Source organism: Phyllostomus discolor, chromosome 4, assembly GCF_004126475.2.
Source record: "Phyllostomus discolor isolate MPI-MPIP mPhyDis1 chromosome 4, mPhyDis1.pri.v3, whole genome shotgun sequence".
NCBI lineage: Eukaryota > Metazoa > Chordata > Mammalia > Chiroptera > Phyllostomidae > Phyllostomus > Phyllostomus discolor.
This window is the reverse complement of record NC_040906.2, coordinates 8,495,910-8,518,296: the sequence shown is the minus strand read 5'-3', so window position 1 is coordinate 8,518,296 and position 22,387 is coordinate 8,495,910. Positions and strand designations below refer to the sequence as shown.

The window sequence follows — 22,387 nt, the reverse complement described above, 5'->3', positions numbered from 1 at the left end:
GGAGCCTCTCTCCTTGACGTGGAGATGCCCCCTTCGCCCTGTGTCTGTGGTTGGTGTCCCCATATCCTCCTCTTATAAGGACACCCGTCACATTGGAACAGAGCCCGCCCTGGTGGCCTCATTTTAACTCACCTGCCTCTTTCAAGTCCGGGTCTGCAGGTAGGGTGATGCTCCGAAGTACCAGGGGTTAGGACTTCAACATGTAAGTTAGGAAGCAACACAATTCAACCCACCACACTGTCGTGGGGTTTTTTATTTTGTTTTGTTTTGTTTTCCCCTGGCATGTTTCCAGGTTGAACTTTTACTTTCTTTCTTACTTACTTATAATTCAGGTTTCAGTTTCTTTTGTGCTTTACTGAAAACAACTGCTGAGCTACTGGGTTGCAGCTTCAGGCCCTACCTAAAGATAGTATTTGAATTATCTTCTCAAACACGGAAAGGTTCAGTGGATTTGCTGTTAATTCCCAATTAAAGCAAACCTGGTAATACTGAGTGGCCCACGCGACTGCTGTATGCACCCCTTTGAAAGTGAGGGGACACGTCTCCGCTGTGCGTCTCTAGGGAAGTAGCACCCGAGACAAAAGCCTGAGGTGACCGGGAATGAGTCACCTGAAGACCAGCGTGAGCACAGCAACTGTGAGAACCAACCCTTTCGGCCACTGCTGTAACCATCTGTCTTCCCACGTGTGTTTCCCTCCCTCTCTCTTCCTCTGCAGGAGACCCGGGTCCGGATGGCGAGCTGGGGGCTAAAGGCGTGAAAGGCTTCCCTGGATGTCCAGGCACCAAAGGCCCTCCAGGTTTCCTTTCTGTGCTTTGTCTCTGTCCCTTTCCTGGGGGGAGACGTTCCCTCCTGAGCTTGAACTCTCTGTTGAGCTGCATCTCTGAGCCACAACTGACCTTTAGAAGGTAGCTTCCAGCTTCCCAGCCCTCAGTCAGAAATGCATAAAAGTGAGGGTACGCATTTATACGTAATTCAAAGACCTGCCGAGCTACACATTCCAGAGTGATAATCCTTGTGATCATATCAGTCTGCACATAGTTCTCACTGTGAATTTAGCTTCACGTAACTACAGCCCGACAGTGGAACACCTTTACCAGAATTACCCACATCTGGCACCTTAGGCCGCTGATGGGAAGTGAGTCCTCTCTTTGAAACGCATTTTTTTTTTCAGGCCCCCCAGGGTTCCCGGGAGATCCTGGACCGATGGGCATGAGAGGTGACCAAGGGCGCGATGGGATTCCTGGTCCAACAGGAGAAAAGGGAGAAACGGGTACAACTTGCTCATTACCTTGGACCCACTAGTTTTGTTTTGCACGACATCATTAGTGACACTAATTAATAATGAATCATTAGTAACCCGACACTGCTCTGGAGAGTCCTCTCTGACAGAACAAGTGGTCTTTAATATATTCTGGGGACATGATAACTAAACTTCCTTCTGTTGCCAAAAAGAAATCAACCAAGTGGAATACATTATACCTGTGTGATGAAATTAACCACACGTAAAACATTAACACGCCAAAATTACCACTTTCAGGGTTGCTGGGAGCACTTCCAGGCCAGAAAGGGAGACCTGGAGCTCCAGGTGAGCTGTTCTTCTTCGCTGACCCTGGGGGTTCACACTTGCAAGGACAGACTCTAATTTAATATGCTTCATATATGAAATTAACTTAACATATTGAATTAAAGAAGTCCCAGTAATAACATGGAATGTTTATATTCTTTGTATTCAAGTAAAAATGCTTAATTGTTACCATCCCCACAAAGTGAATGAATTAGAAACTGTGATCCAATTTGAAAGTCTTTAAAAATAAAGACTTCTTATGTATTTGCTTTGTTGCCATTAACAGGGTTTAAATGTATCACTCCCTAAACAGATGAGGGTGGAAGTGGTAGCTTTGCCGTTCCTTTGTCTGGATTTAGCCGGGCGACACTTCAAATGCACACAGCACCACTGTGAAGTTCATTCAGCTTTGTGCGCCCTGCGGGATTATCAGTGATTAAATAATGTCGTTGTAATTCAAGTTCGCCAGATTAACGGGAGCTGTGGCTTCCATGTACAGAACACTTTAGACCTTACACCGTGTTTTTCCATCTCACTTTTCTGTTTATCATCTCATTTCGTCTTTGAAGAACTGAGCTAGGTGAGGTACTATCTTCATTTTGAGAATAAGAATATATTAAAGTGAAGTGGACTTTGTCAAGATTAAATGGCTGAGGGCAGAACTGAGTGAAGACCTACATTTTTTTACCAGCTCTTTTTTAAAAAAAAAATGTGAATCTTAACACATTTGAGCAAAAGGTCTACACTACTTTAGATAACCACACACTGTAACTCCCAGGGTAGGGGCATCCCAGAAACTGCTAAGAACTTTCTCTCCACAGGAGCCAAAGGAGACAGAGGAGCCCCCGGCTTGCCCGGCCTCCCCGGCAGGAAAGGGATGGCGGGCGATGTCGGGCCACCGGGGCCCACGGGAATGGCAGGGTTCCCGGGGCCGCCAGGGGAACCTGGCGAGATCCTCCCTGGCCAAAAAGGAAACCGAGGTCCCCCAGGCTCACGAGGAAACCCAGGTAGAACCTACTTTTTAAAAAGATAAATGGATGAAAATCATGTTTCACATCAGAAGCTTTCCACCTCCCTCTCGTGTGACCTCACGCTCCTTTGTGCCCGCGGCCTTCTCCACCTTCCCACGCCCACCGGTCCTCACGCAGAGGGCACTCGAGCTGCTGGCGTTGCCGAGGCAGACGGGCCTGTGTGGAAAATTAGTGAATACCACATTAATCAGCCTGAAAGAGAGAGATGTGTCCGTTCACCAGGGAGCTCCTCCCATGTGTTGGGTCTGAGTTAGGAGCCGTTCTGCTCCAGCAGATGTCCACCGGGCAGAACCGGTCCAGGCCTTGCGCCAGGCGCTCCGCTGCTGTGATCCCGCTGTCTTTACCGCAATCCTATCCTGCTCCGGGGCGTGGGGGGGACCGTTCAAGGTCATGGGAAGGTACAGGGTTTGCACGTCCTTCAGAAGAATCACCGACAGAAGCTGCCCAGCTCCCCGACATGCGGCACTGACGGGCTCTTTGTGCATTCATTCAGGCGAGCCCGGCTGGCCGGGACCTCCAGGCAGACACGTGGAAGGCATAAAAGGAGAGAAGGGGTCTATAGGCAAGCCTGGCCCAAGAGGCCCACCTGGACCTGCAGGGGACGCAGGGCCACTGGGTCCTCCGGTGAGTGCGGAAATCCATTTCAACTTCTTTATTCTTCCAAATCGATTGCTGGCACTAGATGTACAAGAAGCAACAACATTTCCCCATTGGAGTCTAGAAGGTTCAAAGAATCAAAGAATCATAAGCATCAGACAGATCTGGCTTCTAAGAGCCCTCTGAGAGTTTGGTCCACGTGGGACTCTGCTCTATGCCATTTCTGACCTTGTCTTGTTTAGATTCTGAACAATTCCAGGGATGGAAGCTTCGAAAAACACCCAGGAGTTTGGGATCTCTCTGGAAGACAACATAATTCTTCCTTGTCAATAGGCTTTCAAAGTGGTGTGTGCTGTCCCCTACATGTCTATTTATCTTTCCTTCCCACGACATACAGTACTCACTTTCCAGTGTTTGTAAATACCTGCCATTTCCTTCCGAATACAGGGGTGGGCAAAAGTAGGTTAATAATAACAATAAATATAATAACTAATAAATAAGAATAAACTGTTTCATATACTCACAACTGTAAGCCTACATTTGTCTACCCTTGTATTTTCTCCTCTAATACCTGTTTTTTTTTCAAATTCCATTTAACCTTTCATCAACCCCACCTCTATTCTGAATATATCCTAGGTTGTCAGTATCTCCCTTAAAAATGCAGGCCCTGGGACAGACAGCCGCCGGGAGTGAGGAGAACTCCGCACTCCGTGGAGGGCCTGGAGGAGGGGTGCATCTCCCTGTCCTCAACACCGCACTCTGCCATCCACCCCGAAACCTTGCCCGTCCTGCCACCACATTGCTGCCGCATGTTGAGCTTATGGTCAACGAAAGCCCACGTGCCTTCTGCTCAGGAGCTGCTACTAACTTTTCTCCTTTAGTTCTTGTCCTGTCTGAGACTGAAATGCAGAACACTCCCAGTTATCTTTCTTAGAGCTCATCTGGTTCACTTAGGCCCATGCTCCCAACCTACCAACCAACATCTCTTGACTCGGTCCCTCCCTTAACACCTGGGCCACCTGCCTTGCTTTTCGATTCCTCTGTTCACACCAAATTCTCTCGGAGCCTGATGAGGACATTGGAGTTCTGTCCTAGATGTCCTGTTTCCACCAGTGATGGGTAATAAGGCACAGCACAGCTTATTGTCAGGGATCACATTGCTCTCTTAAGATCTCTTGGTACTTGGTTTCTAAAGTCTACCGTTTCAAACCCTTTAATTTGAAAAATGAGATGTTTGCCCTTCTTCAGGCTTCAGTATCTCTCATATTCTCCATGACTCTTTGAAAGTGGCAAACGCTGGTCCTATGATCACATCAGAAGTTCCTCCAATGTCACTGGACGTGGAAAATTGGGTTTGGAAATGTGATCTCACTTAAATCTTCTGGGGGGGTTCCAAGGTCTTAGGCTTCTACATTTGCACTCAAAAGGTTATTCTTCTTAATGGATGTCTAAAGTGGCTGGGTGCCTCTTCTGGCTCTCTCCTTGCACGGAAGGGCTCCCTCCCTCCCCGGGGGCTGGGCCCAGCAGGCTCCCTGCCTACCCTTGACAGACCTTAAAAGCCTGCGAGTCCCGGATCAGATGGTTCTGTTTGCTCGCCCTCCTTCCTTTAACCCCGCACCACCATATCCAAGCGACAGGGCTGCATCTCATCTTCACTTGGTCTTCTTGCTGCAAACGGCCACTGCCTCAAGGGGCAGTCTTGTTCGTGACGTTTGTCATGTTGTTTTCCAGTAATAACTTTGTCTCAATTCACACGGACACTGTAAGAGTAGATTTTACATACATTCTGACATGTGGCTCTGTTTGGAAGCCCTGCTCCCTCCCTTCCCCGCTCCTCCTGTCTTTGCTTGCGGGTCTCACAGCTACAGGAGCAGTGAGTGTGGCCTCATGAGGCGGGAGCATCTCCCCCCCTTCACATCCTTGCCCAAGTGCGTGTCAGAACTGCCCTGACGACCCCTACCCGCTCCCACTCCTGGGCACTTGACTTCTCCGCTCTGACCAGGAGTAATTTTTAACTCTGCTGGCTTAGTGAGAATGACGGTGGATGCTACAATTCAACAGCTTGTTTTTGCAGGAATTATGAATACAAGTTATCATTATTATTCTGGCAGTCCACTGCCTGCTCTTCCTACCCAATGTATCCAATACTCACACGACATTCATGAGTATCAGAAGTCATGTTTGCTCTTGGGCTTATGGTTAGTTTTTCTTTTCTTTCTTTTTTTTTATCAACAATGACGGTCCTAAGGAGCGGTCTATGTGGCAAAGGAGTTACAGGAGGTGGAACACTGGATTGGAAGGTTAAAATGATATGGCTTAACTCCAGCTCATTCTTACCCAACATAGTATATCCTATTTGCTTAAAAAAAAAAAAACTGCAGTGAATATTGTGATTTTTAAAATTTGTCTGTGGTCATGCTCTCTTTTATTTAAAATACAGGGAGCACCAGGAACTCCGGGTCTGCCGGGGCTCAGAGGTGATCCTGGGTTCCCAGGATTCCCAGGCACGAAAGGTACTGGTTTTGTGCGCTGCTCTTTGGGTGCCGATACGGTGGGTGACTGAGATTCATGTTCCAGGGCACACGAATGTTAGCCAACTCCCAGTCACCGCAGTTAGGGTCGGTACGAATCAGACCTCGATGGTATGGAAGAAGGCTCCACCAGCAGCACCCAACGCCAGGGGACTTACAAATTCAAACCGTATCTAAAGATAGAAACTATAGGGAAACGAAACAGAAACAGTGTACTGATGTGTGTGGGTTGCGGGGTGGGAACTACAGTAAAATCTGCAGTACTGCCCTGCATCGTTTATTCCCCTTGTGTTTATTAACAGGGAGGGTCAGTGCCTTTTACATGTGGAGTTAAGCGTTGGTTTTTCCCTTTATGCGGCATGGGCATTATGTTTTTAATCAGAAAAAAATGACTGGGTTTTTAACTTTAAAATGTTTATACACAGACATTGAAGCTTCAGGTTTGGGACATTCTCCAGTCTCCCCTAAGGGAGCTGTGACCTTCCACGAGGCTCTGAATGTGGAAGTGGGTGTCTGTGCTGGCTAGATCCTGTCGCTGTTTTTTGTACGGCAGAGAGCCTATTCCGGATTGTAAGATGCTAAGTAGTAAGTGTAGCCGAAGTGAACAAAGCCACATTTTCACAAAGGAAAGCTTCTTCCAGGTCTAAGGGAGGATAAGGAGGGGTTCAAAGACAGCCTTCTTAGTGCTTCCCACCACTGACTCGACAAGGAGCACATGCGCTAAGAATACATCAAAGCGAGTGGTCCTGGGGAGTCTTACTGGACTCGGGGCCGGTGACCGCTGGCAGGCAGCCTGGGAAAAACGTGTGCCACCGGCTCCACCCCCCCCCCCCCCCCCCCCCCCCCGCCCCCGTTCTCACAGCAGGAACGTCTCAGGCTTTGTCTTTCTTTTCTCAATGATTTAGAGCCCCCCGCTCCCTAAAGAGGGAAACATGCTGGTGAGGCATTTCAGGGGTATCTAGAGAGGACAGCCATAAAATCGGTTCTCTTAAAGTACGTTCCATGAAACATTCAAGTACTCTCGGGTTTTCGGAACTAGACCACCCATCCGCTGGCCCTGCTGAGTTGGCCCTTTGTTTAGAAATTTTTAATCCCCCAAGGGAAAACAAACTGTGGCTTCTGGGGTATGTAAGTAAATATTAACACCTTCCTCAAGTTCTGAAATCCAGTGGATAGTTTACAGTATAGCTGCCAGTTTACTTTTGGTAATTTTTTACTGTGTATCTTCTATAAGTGTCGTATTTAGTATGGAAGTCTAAGTAATCAGATGTAATACCTACATTATTTCCAAAATTTTTATAAGCATATTTACCCAAATCAATGGTTCTTGGCAGTTTTCATGCATGTCAAAGTCTGGTAGAAAAATCTTACCACTTTGATAGTTTCTATCAAAACAGATATTCTATTTATACTGATGAGAGTTCCCATCATGACTAACTCTGGGCTGTTAGTAAAGCTAGAGACATAGGCTGAGAAAACATAACTAGGACGACCAATACAATTTACCAGGAAATGTGCTATAATAAAATAGGTTTTAATGTCACTTCATATTTTATCTTAAATGTTGAACTGAACTGGTTTCTGAACTTCAACAGTGATCTCCCAGACACTCTCCCTCCTTGGCAGAAGAGGGCAAAGGGAGGAAAATTGGGACAACTGTAATAATAATTTTAAAAAAGAACCTCTCCCAATTCAATGCTACAACGCAAATTCTTAATGCTTACTTCTAGCGTATACCTTTCAATAGATATTAAACATGACTGACTGGGCCCACATGAAATGCCCAAACCCTTATGAATATAAATCAGTTGGAGGCCATCACAGGGTTTACACCCTTCAGCGGTAACTTCAGCATCTACCCTTGGAGTTGCCACCAACCTGAAGGGCTGGGAAACCCACTGTTCTAAGTGCAATCACATTGCTCCCCCCACCCCCCTTTTTTTTAGGAGAGAAGGGTAATCCAGGACTTCTGGGACCGACTGGACCTCCAGGGCAAACGGGGCCCAAAGGACCACCAGGTAAACATTATCTCCTTAGTTTGCCCTCCAGGAAGAACGGGTGACTCACGAGCATGGCCATCATCTTCTTATGTTCACGTGAACAGGTGCGCCTGGGGACCCCGGCACAGTCACGGTCATCTCCCTTCCAGGAAGCCCAGGGCCGCCGGGCCCGGCGGGACCACCAGGGACACCGGGAGAACCTGGGCCACCAGGGCCAGCGGGGAAACCAGGTGTGGGACTGGCAGCATTGGCTTGAATCACTCGGAAGTGGTTGACCCAGCCAACAACAATTCACAAAAACCATTACACGTTATATTCCGATCAGCTTTAGCACTGAGCTCCTTTCACTCTTCACAGGCAAATACAAGACCGTTTCAATCTATTGAAGGCTGTTGTGCGTGGTATAAACCTGAGCAAATGCACTTTAGGGCACTTAGGGGGTTGTTTTTATTAAGGTGAAAGTATTGTATCTGCCTTCCCTAACAACTGTCAGCCACGGAGCTCTACTTCTAGTTGACTGCCTTCTTTGTACTGATACTCTTCTAACACTGTGTGTAGCACTTGGAAAAGTAGTACGTACAAATGTATGCTTCATCTCATGAAAGCTTCTCAAATACTGGGGTATGAAAATTGAACTCACCCCTCGATATAGGGTTAGCATACTGTAAGTGTTCTGAATGGAATCATGTTCTAAGTTTGCCTGAATCACCCGGGAGGCGACATACTACCTTGGTCAATACCAGCACACAGTGAATTCCCTATCAGCACACACCAAGATGGCAGCACAATGTAAATATGCTGTACTTCATATACTCCTAGTTCACTTTTGGGGGGCTCCCCACCCCCGCCCCCAGGAACTAGGATGTAACAACTTGGACGAGCAACTGTCCCGGTTTGCCCAGAGCGCAGAGTCCGCTCAGTTTGCCGAACTCTCACTGCCGACACTGGGGAAGTCCCGGTTAACTGAGATGGCAGACCACCCTACCTCTTATCCTCTCTCTATATGAGCCGTTCAATACAACGTTGGTTTGTTTGGTTTTTGTTGTTGTTGTGTGTTTTTGCACAGGACCCTGTGGGCCAAGAGGGAAGCCAGGCAAGGACGGAAACCCAGGAATGCCTGGGCCACCTGGAGAAAAAGGCAACAAAGGTCGTAAAGGAGAGCAAGGTAAACAGCCGGCCTGTCCCCCTCACTGCAGGGGCGCTGTTTCAGCAGTCAGAGGGGTCATGTTCCAGGGTGACCACCCACCACAGTAATCTAGGTCTTTCAGTGTGTTGCTCAGATTAGACTACAAACCAGCAGTAAAGCGTTCATTTGGAAGAAAATTCGAGTTATTGAAATACACCATTCTTCTTAACCTCCTGACTGGGCAAATGTAATCCAGATTTTTAGCCTGAGGACCTAATGAAACACTAATTCTATTTTCACAAAGGCCAGGACTCTTTTCCATTTACAGGATTACTTAGTCAACAATACCTACTTACAGGGGTGATATACAGGCAGAGAAATGCTACCTGGATATACACAGAAGAGCAGCTCAGTAGCCTTACTGAGGAAAGCCGCGTTTTAACTATGCCATTCTCGAATACAGCTCAACTCCTGTGTATCCTGAAAGAAGGCCTCTTAAATATTTTAGTCTAAGCATAAGCTCTCTGTTCACCCGGATCAAAATCTGCCTTCTGCAAGTTTCAAAAGCACCCCCTAGAAAACACCTGGATGTCCACAGCTTATTTTTTAGGACTACTGACTTTAAAATAAGAAAGAATTCTGTGACTTCCCAATTTTCTGATATATGCCCAGATCTACTATAACTGTAAAATCTAGAGATTTAGATCTTTAAAGGTTCAAATGTAATGCTAGTATTTATATGAATTTCATAACCACTCATAGTTCAGTGTTGTCATGAGTGCACTTCAGAGCGCTATTTGACTTTCCTTTGAAAACACTTTTCAAAGTGGTAAAAAAAAAAAAGCCTTACTAATAATTCTATGAATTAAAAAAACTTCATGGACCAAGTCAGTGTTTCAGAATGGGGCCACAGCAAGAGCAAAGGTTCTACAGGACAAATTGTGTTGAGAACGATTAGTAAGTGGACATAGTTAATCCTGATGTTACCAAAGGCCTCGTAAGGATGAGAAAGGGATCTAAGAGTCAAACGGCACTGGTCTGAGCTAAGAGCCTTGGCTGTTCTTGGATGTGTACACTATCCTTGGGTAATAACTCACCCAGCTAGAACCGAGTTGCTGCTGCACCTGGCTGATCACTTCAGTTCCGCTGCAGAGGCCTGAAGGGACCCCCTGCTTGCTACGGCCTCCTGCGGAAGAAGGTAGACTCCAGGGACAGTGAAGACACCTTCCCTGATTTATTAAAAACACGGCAATTGGGACTTTTCAAGTAAGATGACTTTGAAGAATTTGGATGTAGCCTATTTTCAATTTCAAAGAATGAACCAAGGACCCAGGAGGAGATAGGAATAGGTAGACACTGAAAAAAATATATTGGGGACTTTACAAATCCCTGTGAAAAGCACTGACTTAAAACTGACACTAGCTAAGGCACAGCCCGACTCCATGGCATGGCGGTTTACGAGGAAAAATACTAATACCTCTTTTGACTAGGTCCCCAAATCCAAGTCTCCGCCATGTCTGCATGTCCTCAGAACTCAAGGACCATCACCAAAATCAGGGTGCAGTTGGCTGGGGTGCAGTGGCAGCAGAAAGGGACCAAGGGTGAGGGGGTTGGTTGGCCTGTGCCAGCATCATAAAAAACAAACAAAAAAGGTATTTGATGAAGACAGAAGAAGAGAAAGGTGAAAAAGGATAGGTCACAGGTCCTCAGTAGAGAGTGACGAAAGTGTATTAATTAGTCTACTCCAAATGTAGAGAAAGTACAAAGTAAAAAAAGTGCATTGGTTTTAACTCATAAACTCTTATCAGTTTTTTAAAAAGTCTTCTGTTCTTGTTTGCCTTATGAACTGACTAAAAACTTTCTTGAAGTTTTAAAGTTTGCACCTTTGAAAGAAACTGTCAAGCTAACTGAAAATAATGCCCATGTTTATTGAAATTATGAAAAGCCCATGTTAATTTTATCTTCTTAAATTGATTATTATATTGATTATATTTGATTTCTTGTTCCCCACATTGTAAAAGTCATTTATGCAAAAAAGATGCACATAAAACACACCACAGGCCACTGTGTTTGGCACCAAAGGGAAACAGAGATAGACACCTTGATCTCAGAAAAATTCATCGTACGATATAACAAGTATGTATACTAGGCAATGTATGGTATTAGTCAGCATTGATTAATATTGTTTGGTCATTATTTAAACCACTGTTCTCTGTGACTCCTTACTATACTTGGGGCTTATCAGATACACATAAACATTTAAATCAGCACTCTGGAAAAAACAAGTTTGAGGTTGTGTTGCAATACGAGTAACGTTTCTTGAAGGACTACCTGGATTCAACGGGCTGCCGGGTCCGAAGGGGAAGCCGGGTGATGCGGGACCGCCTGCCGCCGGTCCCACCGTGCGAGGCTTCATCTTCAGCCGGCACAGCCAGAGCACAGCCGTTCCCTCCTGTCCGGAAGGGACGGAGCCGCTCTACAGCGGGTATTCGCTTCTCTTCGTGCAAGGCAACGAGCAAGCTCTCGGACAAGACCTGGGTAATGTCCCGCTCCCCACTTTGTTCTGTACACAGACTGCCCATTTTTATGGCCTGGGGCACTTCTCTCTGGAGTGTCAACAACCTTGGGTATCTTACAGCACTTTTTAAAGATAGTTAACAAAAGATTGGTTTCATGTCTAATTTTTATTCTAAAATGTAAAGCTCTTCTGAATTACAGTTGACGTACAATACTGTTATTAGTTTCAACTGCAGAACATAGATTTAACACTTATATACCTTACAAAGTGATCACCACAGAAGGTCCACTATCCATCCATCACCATACAAAGTTATTGTGATACTGATATTAATAATCCTTATGTTGGACTTTGCACCCCCCCATGACTTATTTACAAGTTTCTACCTCCTAATCCCCTTGACCTTTCTGCCCATACCCCCACCACCCAACCCTCTGGCAATGATCAGTTTTTCTACATCCATGGGTCAGTTTGTCCTGTTTGTTAAGTTTTTCAGATTCCACCCCTAAGTGAAATGATACAGTATTTGTCTTTCTCTGACTTAATTTCCTTAGCATTATACAATGCTAAGGTCAATCCATGTTGTTGCAAATGGCAAGATCCGCTTCTTTTCTGGCGGTGCCACATCCTGGTGCGTTGTGTGCACGTGCACACACACCCACTCCTTTACCCGTTCGCCTGGTGATGAGCGCCGGGGCTGCTTCAATAACTTGGCTACTTAAATAATGCTGCAGTAAACAGAGGTGCATGCAGCTTTTTGAATTGTTCCACTTCTGGGGGCTTGCCTGAAGAAAACAATTGCTGGGTCCTTCTTTGTCTCTTGTTATATAGCCTCTGATTTAAAGTCTTTTTGTCTGATGTAAGTATTGCTATCCCAGCTTCTGTTTGTTTTTTTTTTTCATTTCCATTTACATGAAATATCTTTTCCATTTATTTATTTCCAGTCTCTGTGTGACTTTCAACCAGGAGTCTCACGGAGGCAATGTAGGCAGGATATGTATAACCCCTCCCCCGCCTTTTTTTAAACTATTATCATCCTGTTTATGCAATGGAGCATTTAGTCAACTTCAGTTGAAGTAATTATTGATAGCTATGTCCTTATTGCCATTTTAATTGTTTTCATACTACATTATAAGTGGTTGGTCTACTATCTTTACTATTTGTTTGACTTTACCAGTGCATATTTCTTCATCTTATTTCTAGTTTTGGCCTTTTCCACTTAAAGAATCCCCTTTAACATTTCTTCTAATGCTGGTTTAGTGGCGATGTACTCCTTTAACTGTTGCTTGTCTGAGAAAACCTTGACCTCTCCTTCTATTCTGAATGATAACCTTGCTGGGTAGAGTATTCTTGGTTGTAGGTTTTTTTCTCTCATCATGTTGAATATATCATGCCACTCCCTTCTGGCCTGCAAAGTTTCTGTTGAAAAGTCAGCTGACAGTCTTATGGGAATACCCTTGTATGTAACTAGCTGTTTTTCTCTCGCTGCTTTTAAGATTCTCTCTTTATCTTTAACTTTCAACAAGTTAATTATAACGTGTCGTGGTGTGTGTCTCTTTGGGTTCCTTTTGTTTGGGACTCTCCGTGCTTCCTGGACTTGGATGTCTGTTTCCTTTGCCAAGTTAGGAAAGTTTTCAGCCATTATTTCCTCAAATAGGTTTTCTGTCCCTTTCTCTCTCTCTTCTCCTTCTGGGACCCCTATGACTCGAATGTTAGTACGCTTGATGGTGTCCCATAGGTCTCTTATGCTATCTTCGTTCTTTTTAATTCTTTCTTCTGTTTGATCTTCCAGCTGGGTGACTTCCACTATCCTGTTTTCCTGGTTGCTGATCCATTCTTCTGTGTCATCAGATTTGATGTTGATTTTCAGATTCATGTTGATTTCCTGCAATGATTTTTTCATTTCAGTTGTTCCTTTCCTCACTTCTGTTAGGTCCTTTCCTAGAATTTGTAGGTCTTTGTTCAAGTTGCTAAAGTTATCACTGAGTTCATTCATTTGTCTGCACAGTTGAAAGAGCATCTTCGTGACTGTTACTTTGAACTCTTCATCTAGTAGACAGCTGACCTCAGTTGCATGTAGTTCTTCTTCTGGGGTTTTGCCCTGTTTTTTTGTTTGGAACATATTCTTTTCTATCTTCATTTTGCCTGTTTGTTTTTATGTATTGTATTAGGTAGTTAAGCGAAATCTCTTGGTCTTGAAAAAGTGGCCTTATTTTCCCACAGGGCCCTAATTTCAATGTCCCCCTTGTTACCAGAGCCAGGTGGTCTACAGGGGGCACTAATATAGCCTCCTGATGTGGCAGGGCCACTTCTGTGGACACACTAGCAGGCAAGGCTGCTGCTATCTGGCCTGCTGGCTGTGAAGCCTGACCACAACTGTTGCAAACTCACTGGAATGCAGGGCAAGGCTTTGATGTGGCTGGCTGCAAAGCCCTCCCCCGCTGCTGCAGACACACTGCTGTGTGCTGGTGCTGAGTGAGGCTGCCCACGGTGTGTGGCAGGCCAGGAAGTGCTCTGGAGGGGTGCTACCCTGGGTGGACCCTCAGGGAAATGCCAGGGTGGGGCGAAGAGTGTTATTAGCAAGGTTAATGGACAGTGTCAGACCAGCCAGGTTAGAGGAAGGGGAAAAATGGTACCCACCGGCACCTGTGGCATGAGCAAGTTCCAGCGGATCCCTGTCCCTCCAGCACACACCCTAAAATTAGTCAATGAATCACCTTCACGTATGACCTAGCTGCTCTTTAAACTGCTCCCTCTGTGCCAGAACGGGGAAGGAGCACAACCTGGGTTTCCTACAGCCCTTTGGCTCTCCCGGATGTGAGCCTCGCTGGTTTTCAAAGACAGCTGTTAGGAGGCCTCCACTTCCTGGTTCAGGTCAACCAGTTTAGGGTTCAGACCCTTCGCTCTCCAGGGGCAACCTCCAAGGTTGTCATAACCCTCCCACTCGTGAGTAACTGCATCAGGAGTAGGGAGTAGGGTAGGTGCTGACTAGGCTTAGTCTCTACCCCTCCTACCCTTTTCAATGTGGCTTTTACTTTGTCTGTAGTTGTAGAAAACCTTTCTGCGAGTCTTCAGGTGGTCTCAGAGATAGCTGTTCTGTATGTAGTTGCAGTTTTGGTGTCAATGAGAGGAGGTGAGCTCAGGATCTTCCTACTTGGCCATCTTGAACTTGAAGCCAGGGGCCTTGGCTCTTGAATGTCAATTCAGCTTGTCCTGTTCAACAAAAACAATTTCACGTGAATCATCTATCTGCTTTTTAATCTTAAAAGTAATATATTTTCTAAAGCTTTTCCTGGTTATTAGGTATTATAGATGTATCAAGACCTGGGAATACTTGAAAGCAAAAACATTTTTCCAACTGACCTCAACCAATCCTCAAGTTCTACACTGATTAAGATGGGTCACAGAAGTATTAAGAGTACAAAAAAGACAATGTGTTTGCCCACAGGATCTTTGACTTCTATCATTATTAAAACTTCCATAACACATTTTGCAAATAACTCTTTTGTGTCATCTTTCTTCAGTTTTTGTCATAGGTTATGTTTTAATTAGCCTCTATCTAGTAACAATATCCAAAGCAATTTTAATTTACTGACAGTGATAACCAGTCTGCTGTTTTATTAGGAACTCTTGGAAGCTGCCTACAGCGATTTACCACAATGCCATTCTTATTCTGTAACATCAACGATGTATGTAACTTCGCGTCTCGAAATGATTATTCATACTGGCTGTCAACAGCAGCTCTGATGCCAATGGACATGGCTCCAATTACTGGCAGAGCCCTGGAGCCTTATATTAGCAGGTAAAAATTCAGTCCCTTAGTTTGTGATGAATTAGTTTGTGATGGAACTCGGTGAATCACTTCTCTTGAAATGGCATGGTAGGCAGCACATCACAGTTCGGAACATGATGGTGCCACCATGTGCTTTGTTTCATGTCACAGATGCACCGTCTGTGAAGGTCCTGCAATTGCCATAGCCATTCACAGCCAAACCACTGACATTCCTGCATGTCCCCATGGCTGGATTTCTCTTTGGAAAGGATTTTCTTTCATCATGGTAAGAAAAAAAGGAACAGCAAATTCATAACAAAGATTGCCTGTAGAATCCTAAATGCCCCAACAATGATGTGTCTGATAACAATACACAAAATATCTCACAAACATGTGCTTAAAACCTGAAAATATGCCTTCCTTTTAAAAAGCAGTCAGTTGTTTTTTGGTAAATTTTAGAGCATTTAAAAAATAGACTTCTCAGGAGATGACCCACAAATTCTAAGACATTTAGGTGAACAGTAGCTACAATATCGGTAATAAAATATCTATTTTTTAATGTGGCCCACATTTTATATACATCCTCCAATCTTTATGAAAACCCTGCAAGGTAGTTTCTACCATATACAGACACACAAAAAAAGAGTATTTTCTCCAGGGTCTCACAACTAATAAGTGGTAAAGCTAGGATTTGTACCCAAGTCTCTCTGCCCCAAAAGCTTCATACCTTAAACTGTTTCCTTTGACATTCATATGAATGAATGGGCACTAAGAGAGAAACAGCCTTTAAAAACGTTCCCCAGATCTAAGTGCCAAATGAGGAGATTTATCAAGGACCACCTGTGAGTCTGATAGCGGTACATCCATGGTTAGCAGTTACTCATATTCTGCATGAATAGCTCCCCTTATTTACTCACAGTCGTCCATTCTTTCCATCGTGAATTCAGTAAGTATTTATTGAACACCTACCATATGCCACAAGCACTAAGGATACCACCAGCCTTGAACCAAGTTCCTGCTCTCATAGAGCTTATAGCCTAGTGGCGAAGGTGGACAATAACCAGGAAGCCACAACAACAAGACCAGTAATGAGTGCAGATGGAGAATGCTACTATGAAGGACACAAGGCAAGATAAAGAGAGACTTGGGTACAAATCCTAGCTTTACCAAGGAACATGCAACTACTATTCAAATTCCTATAGTTAATGCTTGGCTTCATTAAACCCAGAAATAATGTTCAGGTTTACTTAAGCCTTCGGAGGCTTGTATTTAAGCAGACCCCTAAATGACAGTAAGAACCCGTCACATCTGGGGAAAAGAGCATTCCAAGCAGAAGAAACAGCTTCTACTTTCTTTCTGATGACTATAGCTCAACTTGAAAGTAACTGGCGTGTTGGCAAATCTGGGCAAAGAAGCACAAGAAGTTTAATTCATGCTCCCCCTCCCCCATCTTCTATTACCAAAAAACAAAACAAAACAAAACCAGAGCACTGAAAATTTCAACACCATACACAGAATTCTCATTCAGATATATTTATCACCACAGTTCACAAGTGCAGGTTCTGAGGGCGCTGGGCAAGCACTGGCATCCCCTGGATCCTGCCTGGAAGAATTCCGAGCCAGCCCGTTCATAGAATGCCATGGAAGAGGAACATGCAACTACTATTCAAATTCCTACAGTTTCTGGTTGGCTTCATTAAACCCAGAAAGAATGTTCAGGTAATTACTCAAAGTCAAGCTTAATCTAATGACTCAACTGCAGAACTATTAAAAAGTTGCCTATGTTAGATTTTCATTATTTTAAAAATTTCGCATGCCAATGAAATCCTGTCTAGCTTGGCACTTCCAGTTTACAAGAATCAACAAGTAGCTATGGTTCTGTACTCCTGCAGCAACAATGGCATCACTAGATGTATTTAATATTTGTATGTAAATGTATAGTAAATTACTGAATAAAACCATTAAATGATCTGCTCATCTTCATTTATTGTACTGAAAGACTTTTAGGACAGGCCATTTAAAAAACAGGGTCAGTTTTCATTAACAAAGGTAATCTGTGTGATTTCTTAGTGCTACTGAAATACAACTAAAATAAAAAAAACGCTGACACTACATATACCTTGTCAGAAATATACCTCCTATCATAAAGTTTAGATTAGCTACAATATGTATGAATAAAACTCAAACCCAACAAGCATTCCCTTTTTATCTACAATTGATTTTTTTTCCCCAGAAAACCTATCCCATCCACTGTGAAAGCCGGGGAGTTAGAGAAGATAATAAGTCGCTGCCGGGTGTGCATGAAGAGAAGACAATGAAGACATCGAAGGCAACAGACCTGTCCTTTTTCATCCTAAATAACAAGTAACGATGCAGAGCAAGCATTGACGTGTTTTTCTCTAACCAACAATACCTCTCTATGATGGCTTGGTACAAAGTTTCTGTTTCCCCATACACCAAACATTTCTTTTAAGTTCGTTCTGTGATCCTGCTCTCTACATCTGTCTCAAAGTTCTCTAAGGCAAGACAGCAGAGTTTTCACAAAGTATCCCTGAAATTGTATTCTACTTGTATCCAACACGCTGTCTACATGGTGACTATATAAAGTCTGATGATACAAGTGAAGACCTATTCGGCCCATTACATCTCCAAGACTTGCCCCTTTTATTTCAGTCTTTGAGACTCAGAGAGGCTATTTTAGTTTTAGAATGCCCCGCCACCTACTTCCTAAGACTTTAGATCCTAAGCAGACGAGATGCAGGGAAGAAGACACGCATCATTCATAAAACTGGACTTTTGGATCTGTTAATTAACCTAAGGCTGGAGGGAACCGTTATTAAACTGGGGTTCAGGGATTTTCTAGGGCTCTTTGAAACATATGCAATACTAAGGCTAAAAGAGAGGTTCCCTGAATGGAATCACAATAGCCTTGGAAACACTGTATGGTTTTGTTTATTTTTTAAGTCTTTTGGTTCATCCATTGAATTCATGTCACTGCAGCAACAGAGCCTGCTTGTATTCCGCATAGGTACAACTTTTACCCTTAGTGAATTAGTTTTAATAGAGTTTTTACACACATACTCAGAACTGGGTCTAATTTTAGCTGTTCTTTTACCAGCGCACCCACACAGACAACAAGAGAACAAGTTACTAGATGTGGGTGTGTACTTTGTCCCCATCCATATAAATGCTGGTGCATATAATTGGGTAGTTCAATAATCCATGAAAGAACTCGAGGCATTTGTTGGCTAATGAGGCTCCGAATATTTTTCCTTTGCTTGACATACTCCATTCAACTTGGATATTTAGAAACTCCCTTGTTACTTCCCTAATTCTTCTTTGGTAAAAACATGTTTTTCAAACCATATTTAGAAAGTCCACCGTGTAAAAATCTTAATGTACAAATTGTATAGCTTGCCAGCTGTGTCTTAAAACTTTCTTTTCAGTGTGGTTGACACATTCCCAGGGTTACTTAATTCAACTTCATAAGTATTTTATTCAGCACCAAGCCGTACCCCAGGCACTGTACTAAATTACAGAAATGCTGGGGGGTGGGACTTGTTTCTGATGTAATATCCTGGAAAAAGTAACTTACTGTTCCTGTTAGGAACCCCACACAGTGAAGTTGTTTTTCCCCTTTTCTTCCTTTATCTCTGTCCTAATATTTCATCATTAATTCAACAGCCCTCAATAAGGGTTTAAAAATAAGATCTATGCCCAGGATTTCTAGCTTCTCCTAGGCTAGCTTTTTCTAGGCACCACAGATCTTGGTTTGGACAATGTTAAGAAACCAAAGCTCTGCAAAACATTAAAAACGATTTATACTTCATGGCAGCACTATGGATGAGTCTCAGAAGCCAGGCATCCTACGAAAAAGCTCTGAAGATGTTTCCCGACCCACCTAGGCAGAGGTGGTGGTGCTGATGTTTAAATTCAGGTTTTACTGCTTCGATCTCAGTTACCCTGGAAGAGAAGAGGTGGCCCCAGAGGACAGCGCAGACTGTGACCACGGCCCACTGTCTCCACTGCTCATGTGACGGCCGTCAAGCCACTTTTACGTTTCAACTAAGAAGCACGTTTTACTGAGATTATTTATACTCGCCTAATAGTAAGACTTTTTGCTCTAAAAATGCCCTACTGTCCCCATTGTACTGCAATGCCACAGAGGGCTGACAGATTCCCCACAAACCCTCTATAGACTGGTAGTCCCCCAAGTGTGGTCCCTGGACCAGCGGCTGAGGGGTACCCTGTCCGTGGAGTCCTCCTGGTTGTGGATGAAATAAACGGGCCTGCACACAATCTTTGAACTTAAACACCTGGTTTATACCAACAGGGCTAGAGCAAAGCAAAGCAAGCTTTGTTCAAAGGGTGCGCTGCATTCTTCAGCCTGACTTCCCACGGGAACCCTCGGTGCTAGCATCCGGTCATGCCTGCCCCCTGCACTCCCGGTTTTCCGGTCAAGTCTCACAGGCCCCTTTCAAGGCCTAGCCTGCACGGTGCTACAGTCTCCGACACCACACCAAGCAGTCCCCATGCAGCAGCATCTGGGAACTTGTCACAAATCCAAATTCTAAGGCCAACCCCACACCGACAGAATCAGAAACTCCGGGGGTAAGGTCCAGAGTTTTAACAAGCCTCCTCTCCCCCCGTGATTCCCAATGCACGGTAAAGACTGAGAAAAACTGCTCCAGGCAAACACCCCAAAAAACAATTCTACAGACCATTAACAATTCCACAACTGTTCCCCCTGTGCCCCTTTTTCCAGTCCAAAATCACAAGTGAATTTAAGGTTGTCTCATGTTACTAATATGAAGAAGCCTTAGATTGGGGCTGATGGCAAACGACTGGCGTCCACTCATCCCCGAGCCCCCATCCCTCTTGCGCTCCCATCGGTGTCTAACTTCTGAGGAAGACAGGTGATGCGCAATGCAGCCGTGTTACCAGCCGCCCGATTACACTTCTCAGGCTGAGCGTTAAAACACAGCTCGTGTGCATTTCTTCCTAAGACACCTGCGAGTCGCTTATAAAGTTGGGAAGAGTTAACTTGGTAGATAAAATGTTAAGTAACTTGTTTCTTTTACATTGGGGGCTTGGCTTCAACTCTGGAATTACAGTGTGCTCACGGGTTTCTCTGCAGGATAAAGTTATTATTAAATAACTTATTTATAAAAGTATTACAATATTAAATTTGAATTTTATTGCTAATATAACTTATAAAGGTTTTTCTATGCATCAGATGCAACTTACTGCTACAAAACTTAATATTTACTCTATAACCAAATGAAATATATTTAAAATATATTGAATACTTTGTATTATTATATCCTGACAAAATTACAATGTTGTAATGTACTAATATTTCTGTAATTATAGCTAAAATATGATTTTATTGTAGTCTAATAATAAAATTGAAAAAATTATATCTGGTCTTATTTTTTCAAAATGAAAACAATTTATTTTGAACTTTAAAAATATGCGTTTACTGTAAAATCAATAGACAGTACAGAAGTTAACACACTGGGGACATGTTTTCATACCCACAGACCAGAGCTAATCATTACTTGCACGGATGTACTACATAAGTCAATGAATCCCCAATCTTTTACAGTTTTTCCTATCTCATTTAAATATTTTGCTCATTACTACTGCAGTTGAACACTGTCGATTCTAATTAGTATTTTCTTTAGGATTTATTTTTGTTTTCCCGTGAAGAGCCCAATCACACCTTTGCTCCTTTTCTGTGGCAGTGTGTAAGGAGTTTTTGCAAATCAGTAAGAAACTGTACAGATTATGGAAACTATGGGTCATATATTTTGATAACATGTTTCCCATTTACAATACGACTACTCCTCATTTGAGGAAAATACTCGTAAAATTTCAAATGTAGAGAACTGGCGAAGAACACTTTTAATACACTAAGCATGAAATCTCTTAATTAAGGAACTTACAGGCTGTGTTGAATGGCAATAAAGATATAATCAGCAAAGAAAGAGAATGAACAGTGATCCTAGGTAATAATTCTTAAGACCAAGAAAATCATTGCTTAAATAAATATCTTAGAACCACTCATAATGGGGCAAAAAAAAAACCTAGTTTGTAAACATTTTGAGTTAACAAACATACTAATCGATTTTAATGAACTTATTTTTACAGCTGGCAAGTAGAAAAAGTAATGCTGTGTTTGAGCTCATTCTCTCTCTCCTCCCTCCCTCTCTCTGTCTCTATAAGACTGTTTGGAGAGGAAAATTTTGATCAGTCTCTAGTGGATTCTTAGCAACCTAATGGCAGTAAACGCAGAACACTGAGAGCACTAAGAGTGCCTAACTCACTTCTCCCTAATCCCAGGTCTGCCTACCGGAAACTAAAAGACAACCAAACACAGAGGAAAAGTAAAGGATTTTTTGAATAACCAAGCTAAATTTAAACAACTTCAGATAAATACTACACTCTCTAGATTTCTGTAGACTTTATGGCGTTTTCCAAAAATGCTGACATTGCTCAAAACCTTTTTAGAACTACGGCTTTGGAATTATCCTTAGTTCCAATTTTTCAGTCAAACAAAGGAGTGAGTCCCATTACTTTACCCCAAAGACCTACAATATGCTCAATATGCTTGATTCCACAGAAAATAACCAGATGGGGGAGATACAGACCTTGGTTCCAAACACAGAACTTAGTAAGGGGACTAAATAGTAATGGGGGGGGAAATACAATAAAGATGAAATACAACGGCTGCACAAAATTTTTCTTAAAAAACAAAGAATTTATAATCTGGTAGGGGAAGAAAAGAAGATAAAAATAATATTGGACAAAGGGATTAAGTACTTTAGGAAAGGACAGTGGTGCGAAAGCTGGAGGCCTCAGGTAGTAACTCATAAAAGATGGTCCCTTAAGGGCTGTTAGGACTTGGGGGCACCAAATATTCCGTGATTTGGCTTCAGTCCGTCCCAACGTTGGCGGACAAGGTACTGATTTTTCCTGCGGAAAGTCAGCTAGATCCAGAAGAACAAAGGAGCTTAACAACACCGAAACCTAAATCCTTCGGGATTCTCATCTTGAAGGATTAGGGTAGTCTGGCAAAGCCGGAGTCACTGTTAAGGAAGAAGTCTGGAATTAGCCTAAAGAGCCATCCAAATCCAGGCGTTTAAGAATCACTTGCAGCAGAGTGGTTATCGGAGGGAAAGGCATGGGGGCGGGGTGGTAAAGGAGGAGCAATTACGAGATCTGACTCCGGGTGGTGGGCACAC

The 22,387-nt window shown here is 43.5% G+C and overlaps 1 protein-coding gene across 1 annotated transcript in view; it reads left to right on the top strand.

Moving 5' to 3' along the window:
- The window catches only part of COL4A3 (collagen type IV alpha 3 chain), a 128,039-nt gene extending 108,216 nt beyond the window's left edge, over window positions 1–19,823 (top strand). The window contains exons 39-52 of the mRNA XM_028509391.2: window positions 717–797; window positions 1,173–1,271; window positions 1,539–1,586; window positions 2,387–2,572; window positions 3,090–3,220; window positions 5,634–5,706; window positions 7,671–7,742; window positions 7,829–7,954; window positions 8,791–8,889; window positions 11,176–11,388; window positions 14,993–15,170; window positions 15,312–15,426; window positions 16,687–16,859; window positions 17,374–19,823. Coding sequence (XP_028365192.1) covers window positions 717–797; window positions 1,173–1,271; window positions 1,539–1,586; window positions 2,387–2,572; window positions 3,090–3,220; window positions 5,634–5,706; window positions 7,671–7,742; window positions 7,829–7,954; window positions 8,791–8,889; window positions 11,176–11,388; window positions 14,993–15,170; window positions 15,312–15,426; window positions 16,687–16,859; window positions 17,374–17,458 — 1,679 coding nt within the window. The 3' untranslated portion in view covers window positions 17,459–19,823. The remainder of the gene's footprint in view (window positions 1–716; window positions 798–1,172; window positions 1,272–1,538; window positions 1,587–2,386; window positions 2,573–3,089; window positions 3,221–5,633; window positions 5,707–7,670; window positions 7,743–7,828; window positions 7,955–8,790; window positions 8,890–11,175; window positions 11,389–14,992; window positions 15,171–15,311; window positions 15,427–16,686; window positions 16,860–17,373) is intronic.
- Window positions 19,824–22,387: the final 2,564 nt, after the last annotated feature.